General features: G+C 48.8%; 1 protein-coding gene across 1 annotated transcript in view; it reads left to right on the top strand.

Moving 5' to 3' along the window:
• LOC126539636 (osmotic avoidance abnormal protein 3-like) overlaps positions 1-21257 on the top strand; it is a 50723-nt gene that overhangs the window by 12721 nt on the left and 16745 nt on the right. Inside the window, exons 2-5 of the mRNA XM_055075330.1 lie at positions 11559-11640; positions 14311-14466; positions 17038-17323; positions 20884-21111. Of these exons, the coding sequence (XP_054931305.1) occupies positions 11566-11640; positions 14311-14466; positions 17038-17323; positions 20884-21111 (745 nt within the window). The 5' untranslated portion in view covers positions 11559-11565. The remainder of the gene's footprint in view (positions 1-11558; positions 11641-14310; positions 14467-17037; positions 17324-20883; positions 21112-21257) is intronic.

Here is a 21257-nt window from a genome sequence, read left to right as displayed (position 1 = left end):
TCGATGTCAAGATTCCCCGTAAGCGCTCACGATCTAGACGGCTTGTTGGAGATAAATAGGCTCCAAGAATTGTTAACGTGAGCTTTTCCTTCACTGTTAAGCAAACGTATTGATTTGCTTCGTCAGAAGGCACTGGGTGATGTACATAAGTCAAGTGACGGCGTATAAACACAACCTTGCTGCACTCTCCGTGGGTAGAGGACATAAAGCACTCATACCCGGACAGTCTGATAGGAGCTGACTGGTTGGGCTCGCAAATCACGATAATGGGAAATTGATGCATAAAAACAAACTGTCTGAAGTCGGACATGCGTAACCTAAGCCCTCTGGCGTTCCACTGAAAGACAGATGCATTCTTGACCTCCTCTTGAAACGACGGCAATGCTCGGGCCGTAGTTTTACCCTAGAGCCGCAAGCACCGGACTCAGTGTCCAGCACCTGCAGTGCGCTCTGTGCCGACGGGGTTTTCATGCTGTTCAGCAGAATGCGCATGGCGTCCATAAGTGACTTCAGCATCACTATGACTTGGCGATCCTCAGTCGTCGTCGCATCCGCGGTTCGTGAGGTCATTGAGGGCGGCGCAATTTGATGTGACTCTGATGAAGGTTGTGCTCGTGGAAGTGTAGGCCACTCTTCAGGAGGTGCGCGACTTGCCCCTTTCTTCGTTTTCGCAGTGTCAGTCTTTGTGGAAGTCGGCGTTGATACGGTAGCCGCTTTGCCGGAAGATGGTGTATATCTTTCCGTAGATGCAACTCTTCGTGATGTTCTTCGGTGGTGATGTCGTCGTCGCCTGAGACTAGCGGCAGCCTGTGTGTTGAATGGTCCCGTACCATGCGTTTGAGTACTGCTCGCTCGTTCCTCACCTGCGGGCAATCATTGGATGAGGCCTCATGAGTACCATGGCAGTTAGGGCACTTTAACACAGTGGCGCGGCAGGCATCTGCTGAATGAGATTCAGCGCACCGTGGGCACACGAGGTTATTCCTACAGACACCTTTTACGTGTCCCATCTTGCAGCATTTGTAGCATTGCAGGGGCTTGGGTACGTATGGGCGGACTGGATGGCGGACGTGGCCAACTTTGACGTGTGAGGGAAGGCTGTCTCCCTCAAACCACAGCTTCAGGCAACGGGTGTTGCCAAGTCTTGTGATGTGCGTGATAAGAGTGCCTTCTGTAGTTGGCTTTATTAATATCGGCAAGTTGTCGGTTGGTATGACACATCGACATCATAAATGACGCCGACAGTGCCATTGCAGCCTGTAGGTATCGTGGATCGCACTTGTACTTTGTCGATTTCCGTTACGTGCCGCAGGCTTTGCAGTGCACTACGGTGTGGAACATCTACTGCAAGGACATTCTTCCGTGCATTTATTCTCACGTCCTTTATCTCGTTTGGCGCGATTCCCTCAAGAAACGCAGAAAGGACTTGCCTGTTTAGGAGTCGCAGATTGGACACTGGGCCCACAGGCATGAAGAGCATAGTGTACGGCCAGCGCTGTGGTTTTGTCTTCATGGTGGAGACACTTGGCGACGAAGACCTCCGTAGTAGTCTTCTTTTTGTGGTTCGGCTCATGACAAGTCTGAAATCGTCGTCTGACGAGTCGACGCTGTCCGAGTGCAACTCGGTTGCCTCGCTGTCCGTGTCACTTCACGCATTTTCACGTTTCCTGGACGCGACCCCACGTGATGGCTTGGCTCCAGGAAGGTCTTCGAGGGCTTCTTCATCAATTGCCGCAACAAGGGAGCGGCAGCTCCGAGTTTGGAAAGAAACAAAGCGAGGCAAAGGTACAAGCGCTCTATGATGATGATGATGATGATGGCCTCATGTTATGGCTCATACCCACACTGGGGGATTGGCCAAGAATTGAGTGCTGAAATGTTCACCTATTCTTTTGAAGTGCTACTTATTCGATGCGAAAAAAAAATGATAGAAACACTTCGTCGTCGTCCCCATCCCGGTCATCATCCATAAATAAACATTGATCATCTATAACAATATGTTTTTGGGTTCTTTTGTAGTATGTTTTACAACGCTGCGCTGCTTTCTGACAACATTATGAAACGACGCAAGTACTGAAATCCAGATTTTTGAGCCTGCAATAAAACTTGAAACTGCTTGCTCGACGTGAGATATCGCGCCGTTGAAATTTTGCCAGTGGTATAGAACTTCAGCTCTTCTACAAGTAACGAGTGTACTGATCCTCTCCAAGAGATATTGTAAATTATGCTTCTAGCGCAAACCGACACTTTGGTGCTGCTAAGTCGTCGGAGTTAAACGAATATTTTCGCGTCAGGCGAGCTTCGAGCTGAATTGGGCTTTGAATTACAGTGGAGTGGAAGCATTGAACAGGAAAGTCAGAAACGAAAGAAAAGGAAGGAACCTACAATGACACGTCAACCGGCTGACGCACGATGCTACCTCACATTCCTCGACCGACGTTGAATACCACACCCGTCTTTTCAATTCTGCACCCACGCCGCTAACACCCTCGGTCGTTGCCTCGCCCACCCGCTTACCCCCTCATCCCCTCATCCCTTGTCGAAACGTCGGCTCCGGTTTTTACCTTGTTTTCGCTTTGCTCATTGTCAAAAAAGAAAAAAAGAAAGAAAAAGGCAATTATAAAGATGTTTCATCAGAAATGATGAGATGTCACCGTTTTATGGTGTTGGTACCTATAAACACTGCTTTTATGCGGATAGCTTATGGCTAGTCCACAAACGGTCGTACGTGCGCGTTTTGTCATGCAAACAAAGTGGGCGGTTATCATATATGCTCATCGAGAAGCGCGCTGGTTGCGAAGCACCCAGGGCTTTTCCTAGTATCAGGAACCCCGACAACGGTGAACTGGGCGAAATGCAGCGATATATATATTTTCCCCCATTCAGCAACACAGGGATTGACGGTGGTTGGACGCAGAAAACAGTGTCACACTGCGGATGACGTCGATGCGGGCGCTCGGGACAGGCACGTGCTCTGCACCGAGCTAGAATTAGGCGCTGGCATGCCACAGAGTGATGCGCAGATTCCGTCGTACTTTACCCGAACCTACCTCTTTTTACTTCTCATGCCTAAACTGTTATGTGATTTCAACATGGTGGGGATGGCCTTGAATGTGCTATAGCTTAATGCATTTTTTCTCCCGAAGCACTTAACGTTTGCTCTCACAGCCCCGTTTATTAAACTTAAAAGCCTTTAGATATGTCTTCGCCGCTCAGGTAAAGTCTGATGACTGGAAATGAGGAAATCGATTACCTGGGAAAGTTAGCGTTCTGAAAGTGCGAATGCCTGGTCCTGTAGTCTATCTCGAAATGAATGAGTTGAACGTTTGAAAGCAGCGCTTCAGCTGTCCTGTGCTCCTTATTTTGTCCACGTCGGGCCGCGCTAAATCAATTTCATTATGCATAACAAACTCGCCCAAGTCACCACCCTGGCAGTATGTCTCCCTATGGAGAACACGCTGGACGTCAAATGCGCGACGCGTGCTCCAATCCGATGCGCACTTTGCCACGCCCACGTACTCGTATGATATTCTTGGCTTGTAGTGTGACACACACAGACTAGAAGACAGGACGCGCGCTAAAACCAGGAATAGGTTACCGTACCAACTCGCCCAACTTTCTATCCTTTTGCAGCACTCGTCTCGTTTCCCTACTGGTAAGAAAAATGAAACGCGGCACTTCGCGGGCTCTACCCGTTCGTGTGGCAGGTGACGATGGTCCACATCAAGCACATTCAGGGCTCCTCTCAACCAAATCCAGCGCTAATTGATATATAGTTGTAAATATTGCATGCTGGAACTGCGCAAGGAGACATAGGCTCGTGAGTCCTGGATCTGTACTGAAAAGCCGCGATGTGCCACAGGGTTGTGGCAGATTGCTCGCGTGCTTGTATTTGCATGTTTACGTTTACTTCTGCGTGCACTATGCGTGGCTGTGATACGCACAGATACTCCCATCTGGATGTATCGACGTGCGAACGGCATGCATGCGGTGCATGTGAAGGCCAGGCAACTCGCCCCATGAGTTGCGACCTAGATTAGAAAGCAAAGCCGGTCGATGAACCGAAAACACAATTAGACCACGTTGTGTGGCTGCAGAGTGAAATAAAATTATAATAAGGAATGAAAGCTGATCGATACGCCGGTTGGTATACGGCCGCACGTGGAAGGGTCGATGTTTTTACCGGTATTGGGATCGATGTTTTGCGCCCGTAACGTTTGTGCCATCAGCGTGAGATATAATGCCGCCGATAGCAGGATGTCAGACTTGTCAATGTGCGTGTATGCGAGCATGTTTCTGCGCGAGTGTGCTTGTTTATAGCAGGTGGAGGCAGCCTGGAGGACTACAAAGCTGTCTGCACACGTAATAGCAGTTCCTAATCGGACCGCACCTTTTTCGCCTTGTCGTTAGACATCGCGGTTTGTCGCTGTGTGCGGGAGCCAGCAAATAAGAAAGCGCTGCTAAGCGCTCGAAGCTCTAGGCTTTCGACCTTCCATTTCAGGTGACACATATAGCTTTAGCTTTTAAGAGGACCCGGTTTCAGGGAGGTATAGCGTATTCTGCCCGCCAGCCTAAGCCCACACAGTCGCATGGTTTTCTTCTCGGCCGTGCACTGTAAGAACAGGTGCTGTGCAGTCATCATTTGCCGCCATAGTAATCGACGGTGGAACTGTATATTCGTGGAACTCCTTATCGACCTGATTCTCAACGAATGCGCGTACATTACTCATGCGAGGCAAACACGTACCTCTGCATGCCGCGAGCCGGTCCCAGCTCACGCTCGGTACACGGTAACTGGAAAAATACCTCCCCCCCCCCCCCCTCCCAGCTCTACTATATGTATATAGCGTTTTTTTTTCTACGCACAGTGAAAGCCTTTACCTTTTATGTACGCTTTATATACGCTCAGTAACCCAGGCTTCTTTAGGTGAGCGAAGTATATGTTGTTCATTCTAGTAACGACCGCCTGGCGTGCTTGACTTCTGAGAAATGGTCACTGCGACAGGCGAGCTCCGGTTTGCTCATTGAGTCTTGAAGTGTTATGACCAGAAAATGGTGCCCGTATTAAATTAAAAACAGAACGGCGCTCGAAAGGAAATAGGCACCGGTATAGGCGCCATCAAACGAGGATGTGGTTCTTCCTGTCATGCGAAATGACCATTCACGTAAAAAGCGCTACTCAAGTAGCTTTCATCGGTAAGGCACGATGGATGTGTGTCACCTTTCCCTACAAAAGAGAGCTGCGCTAGAGTTAAGAAAAAAATTGTCCCAGAACCGCTAATTACATCCGTAAGGAGGTGGCTTCGTATGCACGTGAGAATATTTTTATCAACCCATGCCACAGTAAAGGGTATTTTATTGGGATGAAAATAAATAATTTTGTCACTATGAGGTGGCCATGCCTACTTATTTGCACTGAATTAATAAAGAGAATAATAAAGGAAAAAAGAACCAATGAAGGACTGCGCAAAGTATAATACCAACACCACGGGACAAAGTCTGAAGTCGTCGGCGAAAAGTTAGGTTCGATTTCGAAACAGAGCTAGTGGAAAACGGAAAGCGGTAGTTCCACCAGCATGTTTCATACAAACGTATAATATACGTATACAATAACATAAGTAGTTGTGGAATCAATACACATAAGTATGTCGCTTATCTCAAAGGTGCGTTCAAGTAGAGCTACTTGGGATGGGCTGGTTTTGACGGCGAGTGACGTAACACCTAGGCAAGCGAAAAAAACTAAGAGCTCTCCGCAGAAAACCACGTATGAAAGGAATTGCGTTTGTAAGCTCAGCTTCATCTTGCACATGGTTCCGCTGACGTGTCGTATACGTACTCTTGCATATCAACTGCTGATCATGCGCACGTTGAACTCAGTGCTAGGAAGGTGCAACCTTGGTAAAGCATTTGTGGTTGATTAGGCGTGGTATTCTAGCGTCATCTAGCATGCCATCGCCGAATGACGGGTGTGGCCTCCGAGATTTCGATGCATACCGTTGCGTCTTTTCCCACTTTTTTCTTCTTCACGTGATTATACACTTGACACACAAGATGCTTCCCAAAAGATGGCATGAACCAGTGAAAACAATATAACTTGCCGTGGCAAGTAAAATTTTGTGTGGTTAGACATATGACACGCGAGAGGCTTCATACTAAGATGCTTCACGAACCAGTGAAAGCGCTACGTATGACTCATTATTGCGAGTAAAAGGTCGAACAAAATCGACGTGTGATATCAAGTCGAGCTCTAGTCGCTATTTGTAGTGTGCTTCTGTGTTTGCGAGACTCGAGGAATAGTTAGTACAGGTCTTTGCCGTAATGGCCGCATGAACAGACGGAGAGGATGTGCGATTAATTAAAAATAACGTCTTGGCGTAAACTGATGGAAATGTTCGGAGGCTGGTTAGTATACCTTTGACAAGTTTATACTGCGTCGATGAAACTGCGTTTTGCTCGCTTGCTGTTGCTATGATTTCATGTCGTCGCTCATAAACACTATGGAGGTATACTAGCCAAGAATCAGGTTGATGAAGCAAAATGGCCGGAGACATCAAAATTCACTTACAGGAGGTTGTCTCGGTTTGCCTCCAAAGGGGGCAGCTTTATAGTCTTTCTCAGAAAGCACGGCCCATCAATGCCTGCGCATTGCTAAGAAAAAAAATCGAAATTAGCCTAAAATCAGTTTCGGGTAAAGTAAGCGGCATGTAAGGCATTCATGAGCCCGAGACACGAAGGGTGTAATTAACACGCTTCGTGTTTTCATTTTCTTCGCTAGTATAACCATCATTTTCCCGCAAAATAAATGCAGAACCGAGTCGTTAAAGAATACTGTATTCATTAAAACCAGTATCGCTATTTAGCAAACTTTTAGATAGGTGAACACGTGGGCACTTCTTTGCGTTCGTGGGTATTCTCAACCCGCAGGCAGAGGGCTTGTCCACAACGAAGCGCATGATGCTGTGCCTTTGTCAGACACTAAAGAGTGACGCTACATCAGTTTAGACTGTTCTTTCAGAATTATATTGGGGTTAATGTCATGGTAAAAGAGTTATATATTAATGAATCCATGCCTCCACAAATATCTTTTCGTGTTTCTGTAAATAAATCTGTTATTAGAATAAAATAACCTAAGTTTCATTTCCTAAATTTTGTCACGTCACGTCCTCCCGTAGCCTGGCGTGCGACGGAAGATGGTGTGCTTCCTCCCCGCTTTCCTTCCTTGCGCGCGCGATATTGAGCCGCCATTGTAAGTTCACCCTCGTACGCTTTCACTCGCACATGCACCATACGGCGCGCGGGGATGATCTTATCACCCTTGGACTTTATAGGGAACATCACGGCGACGTCAGACGGTAGAAATGCGCCTGGAGTGTTCATATAATTGCTATCGCAATAACAGCGCGAGAGACGGGGACAAACGAAGAAAGACACACACAGCGCTGATTTCCAACAGCTTTATTGATGAAGATATACACCGGGTGTCCCACGTGAATTGAGCCTAACTTTAAGACATATACAAATGCCACGTAGCTGGACAGAACCAATGTACTGTTGTTTGCCGACGCTTGGAGATACTGAGATTATTTTTTGCATACCGCCCAGTTACATTATTAGTCTTAACTCCTCCAATATTATAATTAGATGACAGTGTAAATGAGAAAAATTGTAGAGCAACATGAAAAACTCCCTGCACTGCTTTCTGTGGCTCACTACAACAGTGTTTATAATATAAAGGTGTCTTTCGAAGCATGAGAGAAGCCCGCGAATTCACGCTAAGTGCCTCAAGCGGCCAGTTGCGTGGCAATTTTTCGCAAGCAAGCACGCAAGCATAAGCTTGCGTGCGATCAGCCTGTGAGCTGATGTGAGTTCGGACCTCCTGGTGCGAAACACGCGAGAACGCTTAGTCAGATACAGCGGCATCACCAAGCACTACCTGCTAGGCAGGCGGATATTGCTCCCACCTCATGCCAAACTGAAACGTCGCCAGGCAGTCGTCTGGCGACAACTGCAGACACACACCTTCCCCAGCGCAGTGCGATTGCGGCACATTTTCCCCGCGCAATACCCGAGTGTTCTTTTCAAGTTATGTCAGGCAACTAGAGCGACGCTCTCGCACATGTTGTGGGAGTGTCCTGTTATTGCAGCTAAAATGGCAGTAGGTTCGAAGGCTCCTGCGTCGAAGTGGGGCACCGCTCTGCGCCGCTGTGCCCTCAAAATGCATGCGTGGGCAGTAAGTACAGCGGGCCCGAGACGCGTCGAGGCTCAGGCCTCGAAGACCTGAGCCCGGGTTCTTAAACTCTGCCGGATTTTCAATAAATGTGTTTCCATCCATCCATGTGAACTACGCGAGGGCAATTCGATGAACTGAAACATGTTATGAAGCTTGCAAAGCCGATGTTGGGAGGTGCTGACCGGGAATACTGTACTCGGCTCGTCAGCGATGCTGCAATTCGCACTTCCAGTCGGCAGCGTGTTAAATCAGCTACGTTTTTAATGTAAGATGGTTTTTGCGTTTGGAAGTTTCCTGGTTTCAAACGATCGAATACGGAAATGTGTACTGTAGCTGACATCACTGTATACGCGCAAAGTTTAATAACTACCAAAGACGCAAATTAAGTCTGCCGAAGAGTTGGCTTTGGGCTCAGTGGCACAGCGCCATCTAGCAAAAACTTTCAAATTATTAATCGTGCCATTTTTCTTGCTTCTCTCACTTCGCGCACCTCTTGCACCTCAGCTTTCGCGCTTCCGCCCAATATAAATGTGCCGACTTGGCCCTCACCGTCGACGTTACTTTTTTTAACGGCACACCTTTACGTGAACCTTCGCCGCTCACAATTCCGCCGCCGTATATTTAGCACCTTGAGAGGATCGGAGCGCCAGTGACCCCAGTGGGCCGGCCGCTTCGGCTCGCGTGAGGGGGCGGCCGCATCGGATCGCGCACGCCAGCAGCCCGACGCACGCTGCGTGGCTCCTCCTCGACGGGGGGGTCCTCGGGCTGTGATCGATGCCGGGACGACTCCTTGGGAGCTGCGCGTACCCAGTATTCATGCGGCGCACGCGGCCGCCACCTGTGGTCGTGGTCGTCCTGGAAACGCGTGCCAAGGCCAGCCCGAGAAACGCGTCACCGCGGTCACGGCGGAGAGCAGAAGGGGGACAGGCGATGACAATCGCCGCTAGACCTGTCAGTCCGCTATTTATTGGCTTCTCGGGGGGGGGGGGGGGGGGGGGAATTCTCTCCCTTCGTCCCGGACTCTTTTCATTGCGACCCGCTTCTTTGTTGCGTGTCTCGGGAACGCATTGAACGGACAGCTGCGAGCCGGCGGTGGCCGCCCCGCACTAAAGCCGTGCGGCGTTGCGAAACCTCTGGCGTCCTAAACTGCGAGGGAATAAATTGGTTAAACTGCTGGCGTGCAGGAAGGGGTCGCGATCGCCGAGTGTCACATATAATTTGTCTAGCGATAGTGGTAGGTAAGCACGCGGACAGATGATTTCGCGAGCAATTGTTACAGGCAAACCGCTTCGTTAAGTATGTCCACTGTTGGATGGCGCTGCACGGTTTTGGAGTGACGTAAATTAAGGCACGAAAGAGGGGCCTCTGCAAGGACCAGCGGAAAACTGAAGATCGCGCCGTGGTGGGCCCCTCTCCGAGACAGAACAGCGCATGGAAATTGCGGACGTTAACAACACTTAGGTACGGGTGAAGGGACAATGGACAGCCCAGAAAATAAAGACACTGTAGGCAGAGAAGCGCCCTGCTTCCGCTGGCATGTATGCTATTATACTGTGTTGTTTTATGGTTGTTTTCATTTTTCTAAATGACTCAAAATCACGCTAGCTAAGTAGATGCTCTTCCCTTAAGAGTGATCTATAGATATCCCGCATGGTCAACTTTGAAATTCGCGCTGGAATGGTACGCAAAAGATCATTAATCGCACTGAAGTGGTAGCTTCCACCGTTTATTAGTGCAATGGGCAGACGGCTGCAATCTATCGAATGACTGCCATTGTTTGGTACAGGACAATGCCTGGTCACATACCGTGCCTCCGAGGGGAATGAAAGTTACTTGCCTGAAAAAGATGTTGCCAGGAAACGTTAGCTGCACTTTACGACGCATTACTGCGGCCTTCTCTGAGGCAAAAACAACGAACAAAGTCTGGCAGATCTGTCATGAATTGTACGCTTGAACAATGCGCGCGATTGCGGCTCCGTTTGTCCGGATGAGCTTGTCTCACGCATTTAAGCTGCGCTATAAGTCTCTGAAAAAAAGAATCGTAAAAAGGAAATTTCTTTGATGTCCTTTCTTTCTTTCTCGTTATCTTCAGATTGAACAAGAAGTAATATGAGCATCTACTATCGTTATTTTGCCTTTCTTCAGGAACGAGGCCCTCCTGGGGTTAACTTCCCTGATTTTGTAGCCTTAAATCGAACTGTATTACTTCGTAGAAGACTCAAGGATCATTTCCTTTAGGCCAGGTTGAACATTAGAACTGTGTGTGATGCTTTGAGACTGCACATAGTTCATTCATCCCAGGGATTTGTTGTTGGCCATCGTACATTGCGGTGTACTTTCCATGTCTTCTGCTGTTGCGAAAAAAGTGTGACGGGGCGCTCGCGGGACGTCATCTTTAGCTTAATTGTACCATAATGGACAGTGGCAGTGGCAGTTGGATTAATATATAGGTGTCGCTGCAAGCACGTATGCATGCATGCAGTAATCTCAAACGTACTGCGGAGACATTGCGCAGTGTACTGCAGAGCTGCGTGTTCCTATGCAGCACCACATCCTACTGCTCAGCGGTGTATGTGACGCGACATCGCCTTTTGGAGTTCCACTGAATGTGTGTTTCGACGGTAGAGCAAGGGAAAATGAATTGCTGGTTGATCCAACGGCCAGTGGAAAAACCGAGCCCGCTTCGAATCGATCTGTGACAATGTCTCTGTTACGAAGCCATAGAAAAGAAAATAATTTTAGATCGACCAATGAAATTCGCCAGTATATATATAGATTACCCTTTTCGGTCTCTCCCGGCGCTTGTTTGGCAGAAAAGAAAGGTGACTCTTAGCGAAGATGTTGCAGCTGAAGGTTGAGCGTCCGTTTCTCAACTTCTCCCGCGCTCGAACAGTGGCAGCGCTGAGATTCACGTCACACTAACATTTCGTAGGTCTTACTTTTTAGATTCTTGTGTCCAGTTTCTGTACGAAAAGTCCATTTTCTCTAAGGTTCAGTGCAACTTGCATGCATGCTACCCTTTTTTTTTTTTTTTACTAAGAATGAATGATGAAATACATTTGTTCGATTGTTCCTGCGGCCCTGTCTCGAGAACTCGGAAGTTTAAATCGGCACTTGATTTCCGCTACAACCTGGCTCCCTCGCATAGTAACTCTGCTTTTTTCCCGTAACGCTATTGCAGGTGTAACCTAAGTTTAGCTTAACTTATATTTTGTATTTGTTGTCGCTTTAAGTATCTCCAGAGCCAGGGTCGGGCTCAAATTTTCCATGCAACCAGCGAGCACCGGCGTGCCCGCGACCCTCGTCTGACCCGTCGCTCTGCTTTCAGGGCAGCCATGACGCAGGAAAGCGTGAAGGTCGTGGTTCGGTGCAGGCCGATGAATGCCAAGGAACGGGAACAGAAGTGTCAGGTGAGTGGCCGTACTCCGCTCATGCTGCCGAGTCCGTGCTCCCTTGCGCCGTTTTATCAATGCAGCTGTGTTTGCGGAAGGAAAGCTAGGAGTAGACGCACGCAGCGCTGACTTTCAACAAATTTTGTTAAAAAAACATCGCAGCCATTCGACTCGGTGAATGTGGCCTACCAGCGGCCTACCAAAGCACACCACTGCGCGTAAAGGTTTACCTTTTTGGGGGGATTTTCACTTCCGCGTATGTAGACTACTCTGCGAATACGCACAATCTCTGCTATTAGCGGCTCAACCTGGCGAGGTGTCCAAATTTAAACGCGCCAAGCGTCTCAAGACGTTGGCTTGCCCGCAAGAGATTCGTAGGGGAATTATATGCCGCTTGTCGATGCGTGCGTCCGTGGCGTAAACAATAATAATAAAAAAAAAGGCGTCCGTTGCGTAATGGTTTCAATGTCTGGTTTCTGTGCTAGAGGTCCTGTGCTCGAGTCCTGCCGCGGATAATTTTAGTAATGTTTAATTATTTATGACACAGTACTTAGTTGAAAATGACGACCTTACAAAGTCGAAGAGACGTTTAAAGCCAGAAGCACGAAGTTTAGGCAAATCAGTGTACTTCCCATAATCCCCATGCTGGCTGAACCGCCCCGATTGCAGATCCCGTAGACACTAGGGCTATTTTCTGTTTCTTTTACCTACACTTGGTGCAGGCTGGTGTAGACGAGTGTAGTGCAGGGCAGAGAATATGACGTCGTGTGCTGCACTTGGCTCGCTGGGCTGTAGCTGGTCGGAGCAGACAGCGCGTCGTCTTCTGCATCAGCAGGTAAAAAGCGCCCGACTCCTGATTTTGCCTGACTTCGCACTAACTGGCTGCGTATACGCCTTTGCCTGAAATTAAACGCCAATGTACGAGCTTTATTTCATCGACAAATCTAGACCAACTGCAGCGAAGCACATCGCGAATGCGCAGTGCACGAAGACAACTTCTCAATGCGTGCAATACAGCGCGGAGTCTGAAACAGCCAGCACCATCCGTAAGATAATTTTGTCTTCTTGGAAGATTAGCTCACCTTCCTCTGTGACACATGGCCATGCCAGCACTTAAAAACCGTCTTTGCAGCGAATATCCACTATCGCCGCTATATCAGTGCTGGCAGTCACTACACTAGCTACACTCGTGTAGCCAGTGTAGGTAAAAAGTAGCCCTACTGGCGCCAGTGTTCCCTCGAGATGAAATTATCTATTGGGTGGTTTTTAGCTTTCCTCTTGCTACGCCAGGTGTCAGCACATGCCTTACTGGTTTGCTTTGCCTCCTCACAGACGGCGTGGGAGTTTTGAGGCACGGACATTGAAAAATGTATGGGAGGGTTGACGTATACAGTTCCGCTGTAAAAGTTGAATGTCAGCCCTGTGTGCGTCTGCACCTGTACGTCATGTTTTGCTCGCACTGTACCTGTTCCCTTGAATGTCGTTAAGGTCATTTCCATACAAGTATAATGCGCGAAATTGGAAGCTATTTGCACATCTGCAGATATTACTTTGTTCATAAAAGGAGTGTTATTGGGCGAGTTGGTTCCTATATAAAATAAGAAAAAAATTGTACGAAAAAGATTGTCACCGGCAAGACAGCAGACAGATTATTACCTTGAGTACCTGTGCTGTTCTGTCTTGTCCGTCTCTTTTCTTGCGCTCTTTTAATTTATTTTGCTTTACTCTGCGTTCCTTGCGCGCGACGCCACTATTGAGTACCGATGGCTCATCAATGTATTGTCCACTGTCTCTCACTGAGAGCTCTTCCTCCCCCCCCCCCTCAACACGCACACACATCTTAACCTGGCAGCGAACTCAGTCGCGCTTCATGTTCCCTCGACGGTGAGGCGTAATCATGGCACTCATGGGAGTCCGCTAATGGCGTGACAATTCGCAATTTCCCAGGTTAGCTTCTGTTTTCTTTGTGAAGTTGACTGTAATTTATTACACTGCAAAAGTTGGCAGCGTCAGCTTTTTGCATGTCTTAGAGTTTGTACTACTCCTATAGCAGGCTTTAGGTTTTGCATTATGATCAGCCGTCTGACTCTTTCGGTTGAAGATTTGCTAGAGTTTTTATACTTACTACCTCTAGGTAATTTTAATTGTATGGCGCTGTAGCAAGAAATACCAATAAAATCGCTTAATTATCGCGCTTTCTGTATGTCTAAAGAATCTTGGACGCATTTTATGAAACACACTGCGCAGCTACAAAGGTACCATCGTAAGTCGCTCTTCCTTCTTAGCTGCATGGCTGCATTTCACGTCCACATTCATTTCACACAGGTATAGCGCTTGCTCTTCTCATCGGAAACAGGCATTTGGCCTGAGTTCCAAATTCTTTTTGACAAATGGATAAGAAGAAACTCGGCGAGAAATCCTACAGCGCATTTGGCATACCCTTTTGCGTCGTGAGACTGCGTTCATGCAAGGAGCTTGGTGTACTCGATTGATGTGCAACAAAGCTTTGAGTATTTATTCGTGTGCACGTGAACAATTGCGGAACATCTTTCGCTTGATTCACGTTACAAAGAACGCGGCACCAATCTTGGTACGCATGAATCAAATCCAAACTGGAGTGCATCACGCTGTACATGAGTGTATGAATGGCCTCCGCGACACATGGAGCTAACCTGTGACATCACGCAGAACGTGGTTCGGATCGACTGCGTGGCCGGCCAGTGTACGCTGACGAACCCGGCGGACCGGTCGGCCCCGGCCAAGACCTTCTGCTTCGATGGGGCCTACGATCCCAGCTCGACCACCGAGCAGATATACGACGACATCGTCTACCCCATCGTCGAGGCAAGTGGCCAGCTTGTGATCTGCGTGATGGCTCGATTATGCATGCGCAACAGCGTTCAATGCCTGACGTATGCACGGCATGAATGGCAGACGCCTGCTGTGAAACGCTGCGAAAAAGTCGAAGAAAAAATATTTCGCAGGTTGACCTGCTATAAATAACACTATTTTGTGCATCTATGTTGATAACGGCAGTTAGAATCGCTTCTCTTTGTTTGACGCGAGATAGGCTGGCACTTTTGGCCGCCGGCCACTTGAACGAGAACGACGAAGTCCGTAGTGGTACGCGCGCTCTTCGAATGTCAGCCATTATTGAAAGAACCGTTTTGTCAAGGCCTTGCTTGTAAACTTCGTGACAATATGAGAGAAAGCTTTATTGTTGGTAAGGTGGAGAGGTCAAAGTGTAATTGATTCGATATAGTGCATATGGATGGATACTTTCTCTTTGACACGCAGAAAATTTTCACCCGTGCCCATGCACAATCTCGCGAGCATAGCGAAAACAAATATATAATGGTTCATTGACGATATTGAAGTGTGGGATTGCTGTGATGACGTCCGCATGAATATGGTTCCACGCATTGGCGATTTGTGTAAAACAGAATATAATACGCGCAGTTGCACAAGCATTTGATAGATTTCTGGTAAGAGCTGTGATCGGACGTCCGATAGGTTTGCACGACAGAGCTGTTAGGTGGCAGAACATTATAAATTTTTTAAGAAAAAGCAGAGTTAACATATTATACAGCGTAAAAATTGGCAGCGTTGTTATACGTAGTATGCAGGCTTAGCCTGCGCATGCTGAATTGACGCGGTTTTGAATGTGCCCGCACACGTTGCAAACACCCGCAACGTACTGTTGGAATCGCACCGCTGGCACGAGTTGTTGCAACCTCAGTGCTGACGCCCGTTATTGCAAATGGGTCGCAAGCCCCAAGGGTAGCGTTGGCCTGGCGGCCTGGGGCACTGGAAGCATCCGAAGGTCCCGGCAAAGCATGAGTCGACTGGTAACAGAACAACTGGTTTATTCTAACATCGCAAAAGAGCGCGCGGTCAGGTCGACCGAAGTGGAGAGACGGGAGAGCACGTAACTCAACGGATGAAATCGGAGCCTCTCTCTTGGCGTCCGGGGGCAGCTGCTCTTATACTTTCGCAGTTGAGGGCAAGAAGGAAGGCCTCGTGACGAGACCACGTGACGGCGGGTACGGACAGACTGAGAGACACGTTGAGACGAGTGTAGTGACGCATCGCCAAGCTGGCGCCTGTCAGACCTCCTCGCTTCACACTTGGGGAGCTCCTCTCCCCGGCTGCCGCGCTTTGACAAGCGTGGGCACACACACACACACACGAAGACACGTGGCACTGAAACACGCCTGGACGCGCTTGGCGGGGAGACTGCGGGAGCTCCGAACGGGCCAAAATGTCCGCCGCTTTGAACGAAGCTCCGGCGTCCGTTGCATCCGCGCCGGCTATACCGCGCGTTGTAGGCGAAACGTAACAGTACTTACACAAAGTTGGCATCTCTGCAACAACAGACGGCATGAGGAGGAGCCCACTTCTGTCATTCATCGACATCGCGGTCGACTAGTGCAGGCCGCTACGTGTAGAAGAAAACTTTCGAGGAAGCTGTGCGCGCACGCTGGGACTTCTTTCGAGCCACGGTGAACGTACCATCTAAACACTATGCGTGCAATCCTAGTGGCGACGTGGCTGTATTCCCGTGTGTTACTGCTATAGTAATGGCTAAGCGAAACAAATTTAGACGTAAGTGTCTTCATTTGGCGAGGCAATGCTCCGTTTAGTTCGTTAATATTTGCGTACGTAACGCAGCTTCGTGTACGCTAAGGACGCAATTCCGAGGAACGCCCGACTAAACGTACCACGCGGCCCTTAAATGTGCCTACAAAATGCTCACGAGCATGTTTCGGCTAGAAAGTGAGAGCATGGTTTAACCTCTACGTGTGAAGCTAGAAAAAACCAACATGCCAGTCAGTTGCCTTCCATGGCCGCTGCGGAGACAGCTTCGTACACAGCCGGAGCGTCAGTCGTGCCAGTGCATTGGGCTCAGGAGCTGGCCGAGCGAGGATGTCGTAGGGTGTTGTAATTTATCCATTTTTGCCTGCTGTGGGACGATGCAGGCGCTCGTCGGCCATCCGCCGATGTCGTGCTTTTTGGCAAAATGCAATTTCCAGGACTCTTTGGTAGTTCCCTGCCTTCGATGCATAGCGAAACAGAGCAGCTTTAAAGACCATTGACAGACAAAAGAACGACATCATACGTGGCGCTGCTCAGCTTCTCTTTATGGCAGACCAACTATATCGTATCTTGGCCTTGGTGATACCACTAGTGACGAGCCTTATAAGTTTCTTATATAGGCACCTCTTTTTCACATTATAACACCTTTACACATTGTAAAAGCAAGCACGAGGCGGTCTCCGTGTTGGCATAGATGTATAGTGCTCCTCATGTGTCCCTTTGTTTCCCTCGCTTCTTGTGTACTCGACCAGTGCAACGTACTGAGCGTCACTGCATCGGATTTTAGGCGCAACGAGTGGTTCTCCTAATGCGTCGCAGAGCGTGAGTGAGGGCTACAACGGCACCGTGTTCGCGTACGGCCAAACGGGATGCGGCAAGTCGTTCTCCATGCAAGGCACGCCGCGGGTGCCTCAGCAGAAGGGCATCATCCCGCGCTCCTTCGAACACGTGTTCGAGGCCATCGCGGCGGCCGACTCGTCCAAGTACCTGGTGCACGCCTCCTACCTTGAGATTTACAACGAGGACGTGCGGGACCTGCTGGCCGAGGACACGCGCAAAAGGCTGGACCTCAAGGAACATCCGGACAAGGGCGTCTACGTGCCCGGTAAGCGCTCCGCGACGTCGCATCGTCAGATAGCCGAACGAAATGTTGATCTATCTTTCTTTTTTGTCGAAATGTGCGAAATACATCGAGTATAAGGAAATTCAATGAAAAGGAAAAAAAATATATTGTTTTGCGGGAACCTTTTCAGCAATAGGTTTGTTAGCTTCTGGGAAACACCAGGCAGAACACGCAAAGCGAGCTTCGCCTCAAGCCACCTATAGCTTCTTGTATAACTTGTGCAGACAGTTCTCGTAAAGTGTGTAAAGAAGGAATGCATTGCATTTCCTCTACATTATTTTTTGGTGCGCTGCAGCCGTGGACCACTTAGTGTGCCGGTATGCAGCCGTGGATTTTGCATCGGTATTTCTCTGACCATGTTGTTGTGTTCTGAACTCGTGGCTGATACCCATCGTGGGGGAATAGCCACGGTTCTCATCTCGTATCGAAGAAAGCGCGTTGCGCACCAAACTTGTTTGTTGTCTTATGTTCCTGTTCTGTGTTCCGTGCTCAAAACGGAAACTCAGCAAGAAAGAGTATTTTTCTGGTTTGTTGCAACTATTGTCCATAAAAAAAGACAACTGACAGAAGTCCGAACAGAACACGAGGTACGGTTGACTAGACCCTGACATCAGATGTTGCCTAACAATTTACGATTGGATGAGAAGAGTAACGAATGAACACATTCATCATCAAGCCTCAATGAAGACATATTTATCACAATCATTTAGTAACTCCTTGTAGACCATCTGTACACTATTATATAATGGCTCATGCTTTCTCCATAAGCTTTCTGTACGTACCTTACGAAGGTTAAATGTATAATTTCCAAATGTTTACATAATGTCCAGTCGCACAGTCTCGATAGACGTCGAGCCCTGCAAAATTCTAAAAGTATCGACGAACTTTTGAAAAGCATTTTGTGTGTGCAATTGGCAAACGTATTTCCTGAGCCGTTATTACAATGCTTGCAGTTTCTTGAAGTGTAGCCTTTACAGTCACAAATTATGACCCAGTGTTCATGAGCCATCCAAATTGATATATTTGCGGGAAATATGGTGCCAAATCTGTAGGAAAGATTTGGACATGCAGCACGAATATTGTCACGTTTTCAACTGTGTAATGGTTGTTAGCCGGCGAAAAATGGTGGGCCCCCCTCCCCCCCCCCCCACCCAAAAAGAAAGCAACCAATGTGCGTGTCAATATATGTGTCGCATCATGACAATTGTCATAATTACAAAATAAGTTCATTACAGACATTGATACCTTATAAGTGATGTGCTATGTAATGAAACAAGCTTAAGTACTTGTTACAATTAGTTGCACTAGATTATTGAGTGGAGAGCCTTCTGATGCAAGAAAGAACACTGACAACAGCGGTTCAAACCAACACATTGATCTTCTCGTCAAATTTAGTAGTGCCGCTCCTAAAATGTTGTCGTTTTGCAGTACTGTCCGTACTGAAGCGACTTTAGTTTCCTTTTTCTTTGTTAGCAGAGGGTCTCGTTTACGTTGAGAGAGAGAGAGAGAGAGAGAGAGAGAAAACATTTATTTATCAGGAGTTTGGGCGACTTCCTCGCAGGGTGGAGCCCTTAGTTCAGGGCCCCATTGGCTCGCGCCACTCCGCGTGCCCGCCGGATCAGCCATCGCTGCTCTTGCGGGTCTGAGCTGGCCAGCGCAGTCTCCCAGGAGGAAGGGGAAGGTGAAGGAATAGGGGAGTAGCCCGGAGGGTGTGGGCACTCCCAGGTGCAATGATATACTGTGGGCTTTGCTCCACAATAGGGACAGTATGAGGTATATTGTGTGGGGTGGAAGAGGTGAAGATAAAAGAGGCAGGGAAATGAATTAGTTTGAAGCTGTCGCCACGCGACGGCATCTTCTCGATTAAGGGAATTATGTGGGGGAGGGTAGTGTCTCCTGTTATTTCTGTAATATTGTAGAGTTTCAGTGTAGTTCAGTGGTTCTGTCGGTGCGTCGTCTGGGTTGGACAGCTCTTCCAATGGCGCCCGGTTAGCGAGCTCTCGGGCTACCGCATTAGCGCGTTCATTACCATGGAGAGAGGCGTGTCCAGGTGTCCAGACGATACGCACCCTGTGTAACGCTGTGGGGTGTAATGATGTAAGGATGCGGTGTGTGTAGGGTGTCACCCTCCCTTGTGCCAAAGTCCTGCAGGCGGTCTGAGAATCAGTGACCACTGTGATAGGTTCATCCGGCGCTGGCATGGTTGAAGCGTGTACGATGGCTAGGGCAATAGCAGCCTCTTCCGCCGTGCCACTCTCCACAGTGTTGAGCGTTGCCGAAGCTCTCAGAATGTCTGCACTATCTACTACGACTAGGCATAGGGCACGTTTCTGTGGGTAGCGGGCCACGTCGGTGTATAGGACTGGAGTGTTTGATTTGTCATCGCCAAATAGGCGAGCGAGGGCTTGTGCTCTTGCCTTTCGTCGACCTTTATGACGGTCAGGGTGCATATTCCGGGGAATTGGGGCCACGTGAATTTTGTTGCGAATGCTAAGCGGAAGAAGTTTGCGGTTTTCCTGTTGTGGTTGTCTTGGTATTTGGTATCCTAGCCGGGATAGAATGTGGCACCCTTGCATTGTTCGTTGCAGACGTTGCAGTTGGCTGTTAAAATGACCTTCAACTAGTTCGCGGATGGTGTTGTGCACCCCCAGTCGTAGTAAGAGCTGCGTAGACGCATGTTGGGGTAGTCCCAGCGCTGCCTTTAGTGCCGTACGGAGGAGGGTGTCCATCTGGTGCATCTCAGTCTGAGTCAGGTTATGATAGGGCAGGTGGTAGGTTAATCGGCTAATTATGAGGGCTTGCACGATTCGGAGTACGTCTTTTTCTTTCAGTCCTTGTCGGCGGTTTGTAATGCGCTTTATCATGTGCGTTATTTGGGTAAGTTGTTGGCGGAGCATGTGTAGGGTATGTGTGGCCTTCCCGTTGTGTTGTATGTGAAGTCCTAGTACACGTAGTCTGTCTACCCTTGGAATAACGTTGCCATCGAGATGCAATGTGATGGCTGGTGGAAAATCGGCCTTGTTCCGTTTTTTGAATACAAGCAGGAGCTCCGACTTCTCAGCTGCGCATGTGAGTCCTCCGGCTGTTGCGTACTCTTGAACTATATTTACGACGTCCTGTAGTGCGTCTTGCATGGCGCCGTCTGATCCTGTGGTCACCCAGATTGTAATATCATCGGCGTACAGGGCGTGCTGCACGTTCGGAAGTTTGTCCAGGAGCGTTCAGTTCAATATCTTTATCTAGCCGACACTACAGTCCAACCGCGTATAACGAAACTGAATAATGAATTCTTTGTAATCGAACGTCCGAAAATTACTGAGTGATACTTGCTTAACATAACTCGCTCATAACAAACTGGGAGTTGCATATATAAAACTGGGCATCCGCTGGCAGCATCACCAATCCCTTGTATGTGGAGTGTCGCCTCTCCCGACGCTTCAGAACGCGCGGTATGTCGGAAAATTCAAAAGTTTCGTGTCCATACGGAGATCGAAATGTGTAGCGTCACATTCAGCGCGTCTCCGCGTGTGCTGGGCGTGCAGGCCTGTCTCTCGTGCCGGTGCACGACGTGGCATCGTGCGAGTCGGTGATGGAGCGTGGCTGGCGCAACCGCTCGGTGGGAGCGACGCTAATGAACGCAGACTCGTCGCGTAGCCACTCCATCTTCACCATCCATCTGGAGCAGATGGAGCTCAACGCCCGCAACAACATACGGACAGGGAAGCTCAATCTCGTCGACCTGGCTGGCAGCGAGCGACAGACGAAGACAGGTGAGGGCGTACCCCGTTGTGAGAGGACAGTAGCTTCCATGTGACGGGCACATGTGTCTCGAAGGCATTGTTGTTTTGTTTGAGGGTACGTTCCGCCGGAATTTGCTCCGCCCTGGCACCGGTGTAGTGCTTCAGTCGGTCTTACA

This window comes from Dermacentor andersoni, chromosome 11 (assembly GCF_023375885.2).
Source record: "Dermacentor andersoni chromosome 11, qqDerAnde1_hic_scaffold, whole genome shotgun sequence".
Classification (NCBI taxonomy): Eukaryota; Metazoa; Arthropoda; class Arachnida; order Ixodida; family Ixodidae; genus Dermacentor; species Dermacentor andersoni.
The sequence above is the reverse complement of the archived record's forward strand: the minus strand, read 5'-3'. Positions and strand labels throughout refer to the sequence as shown.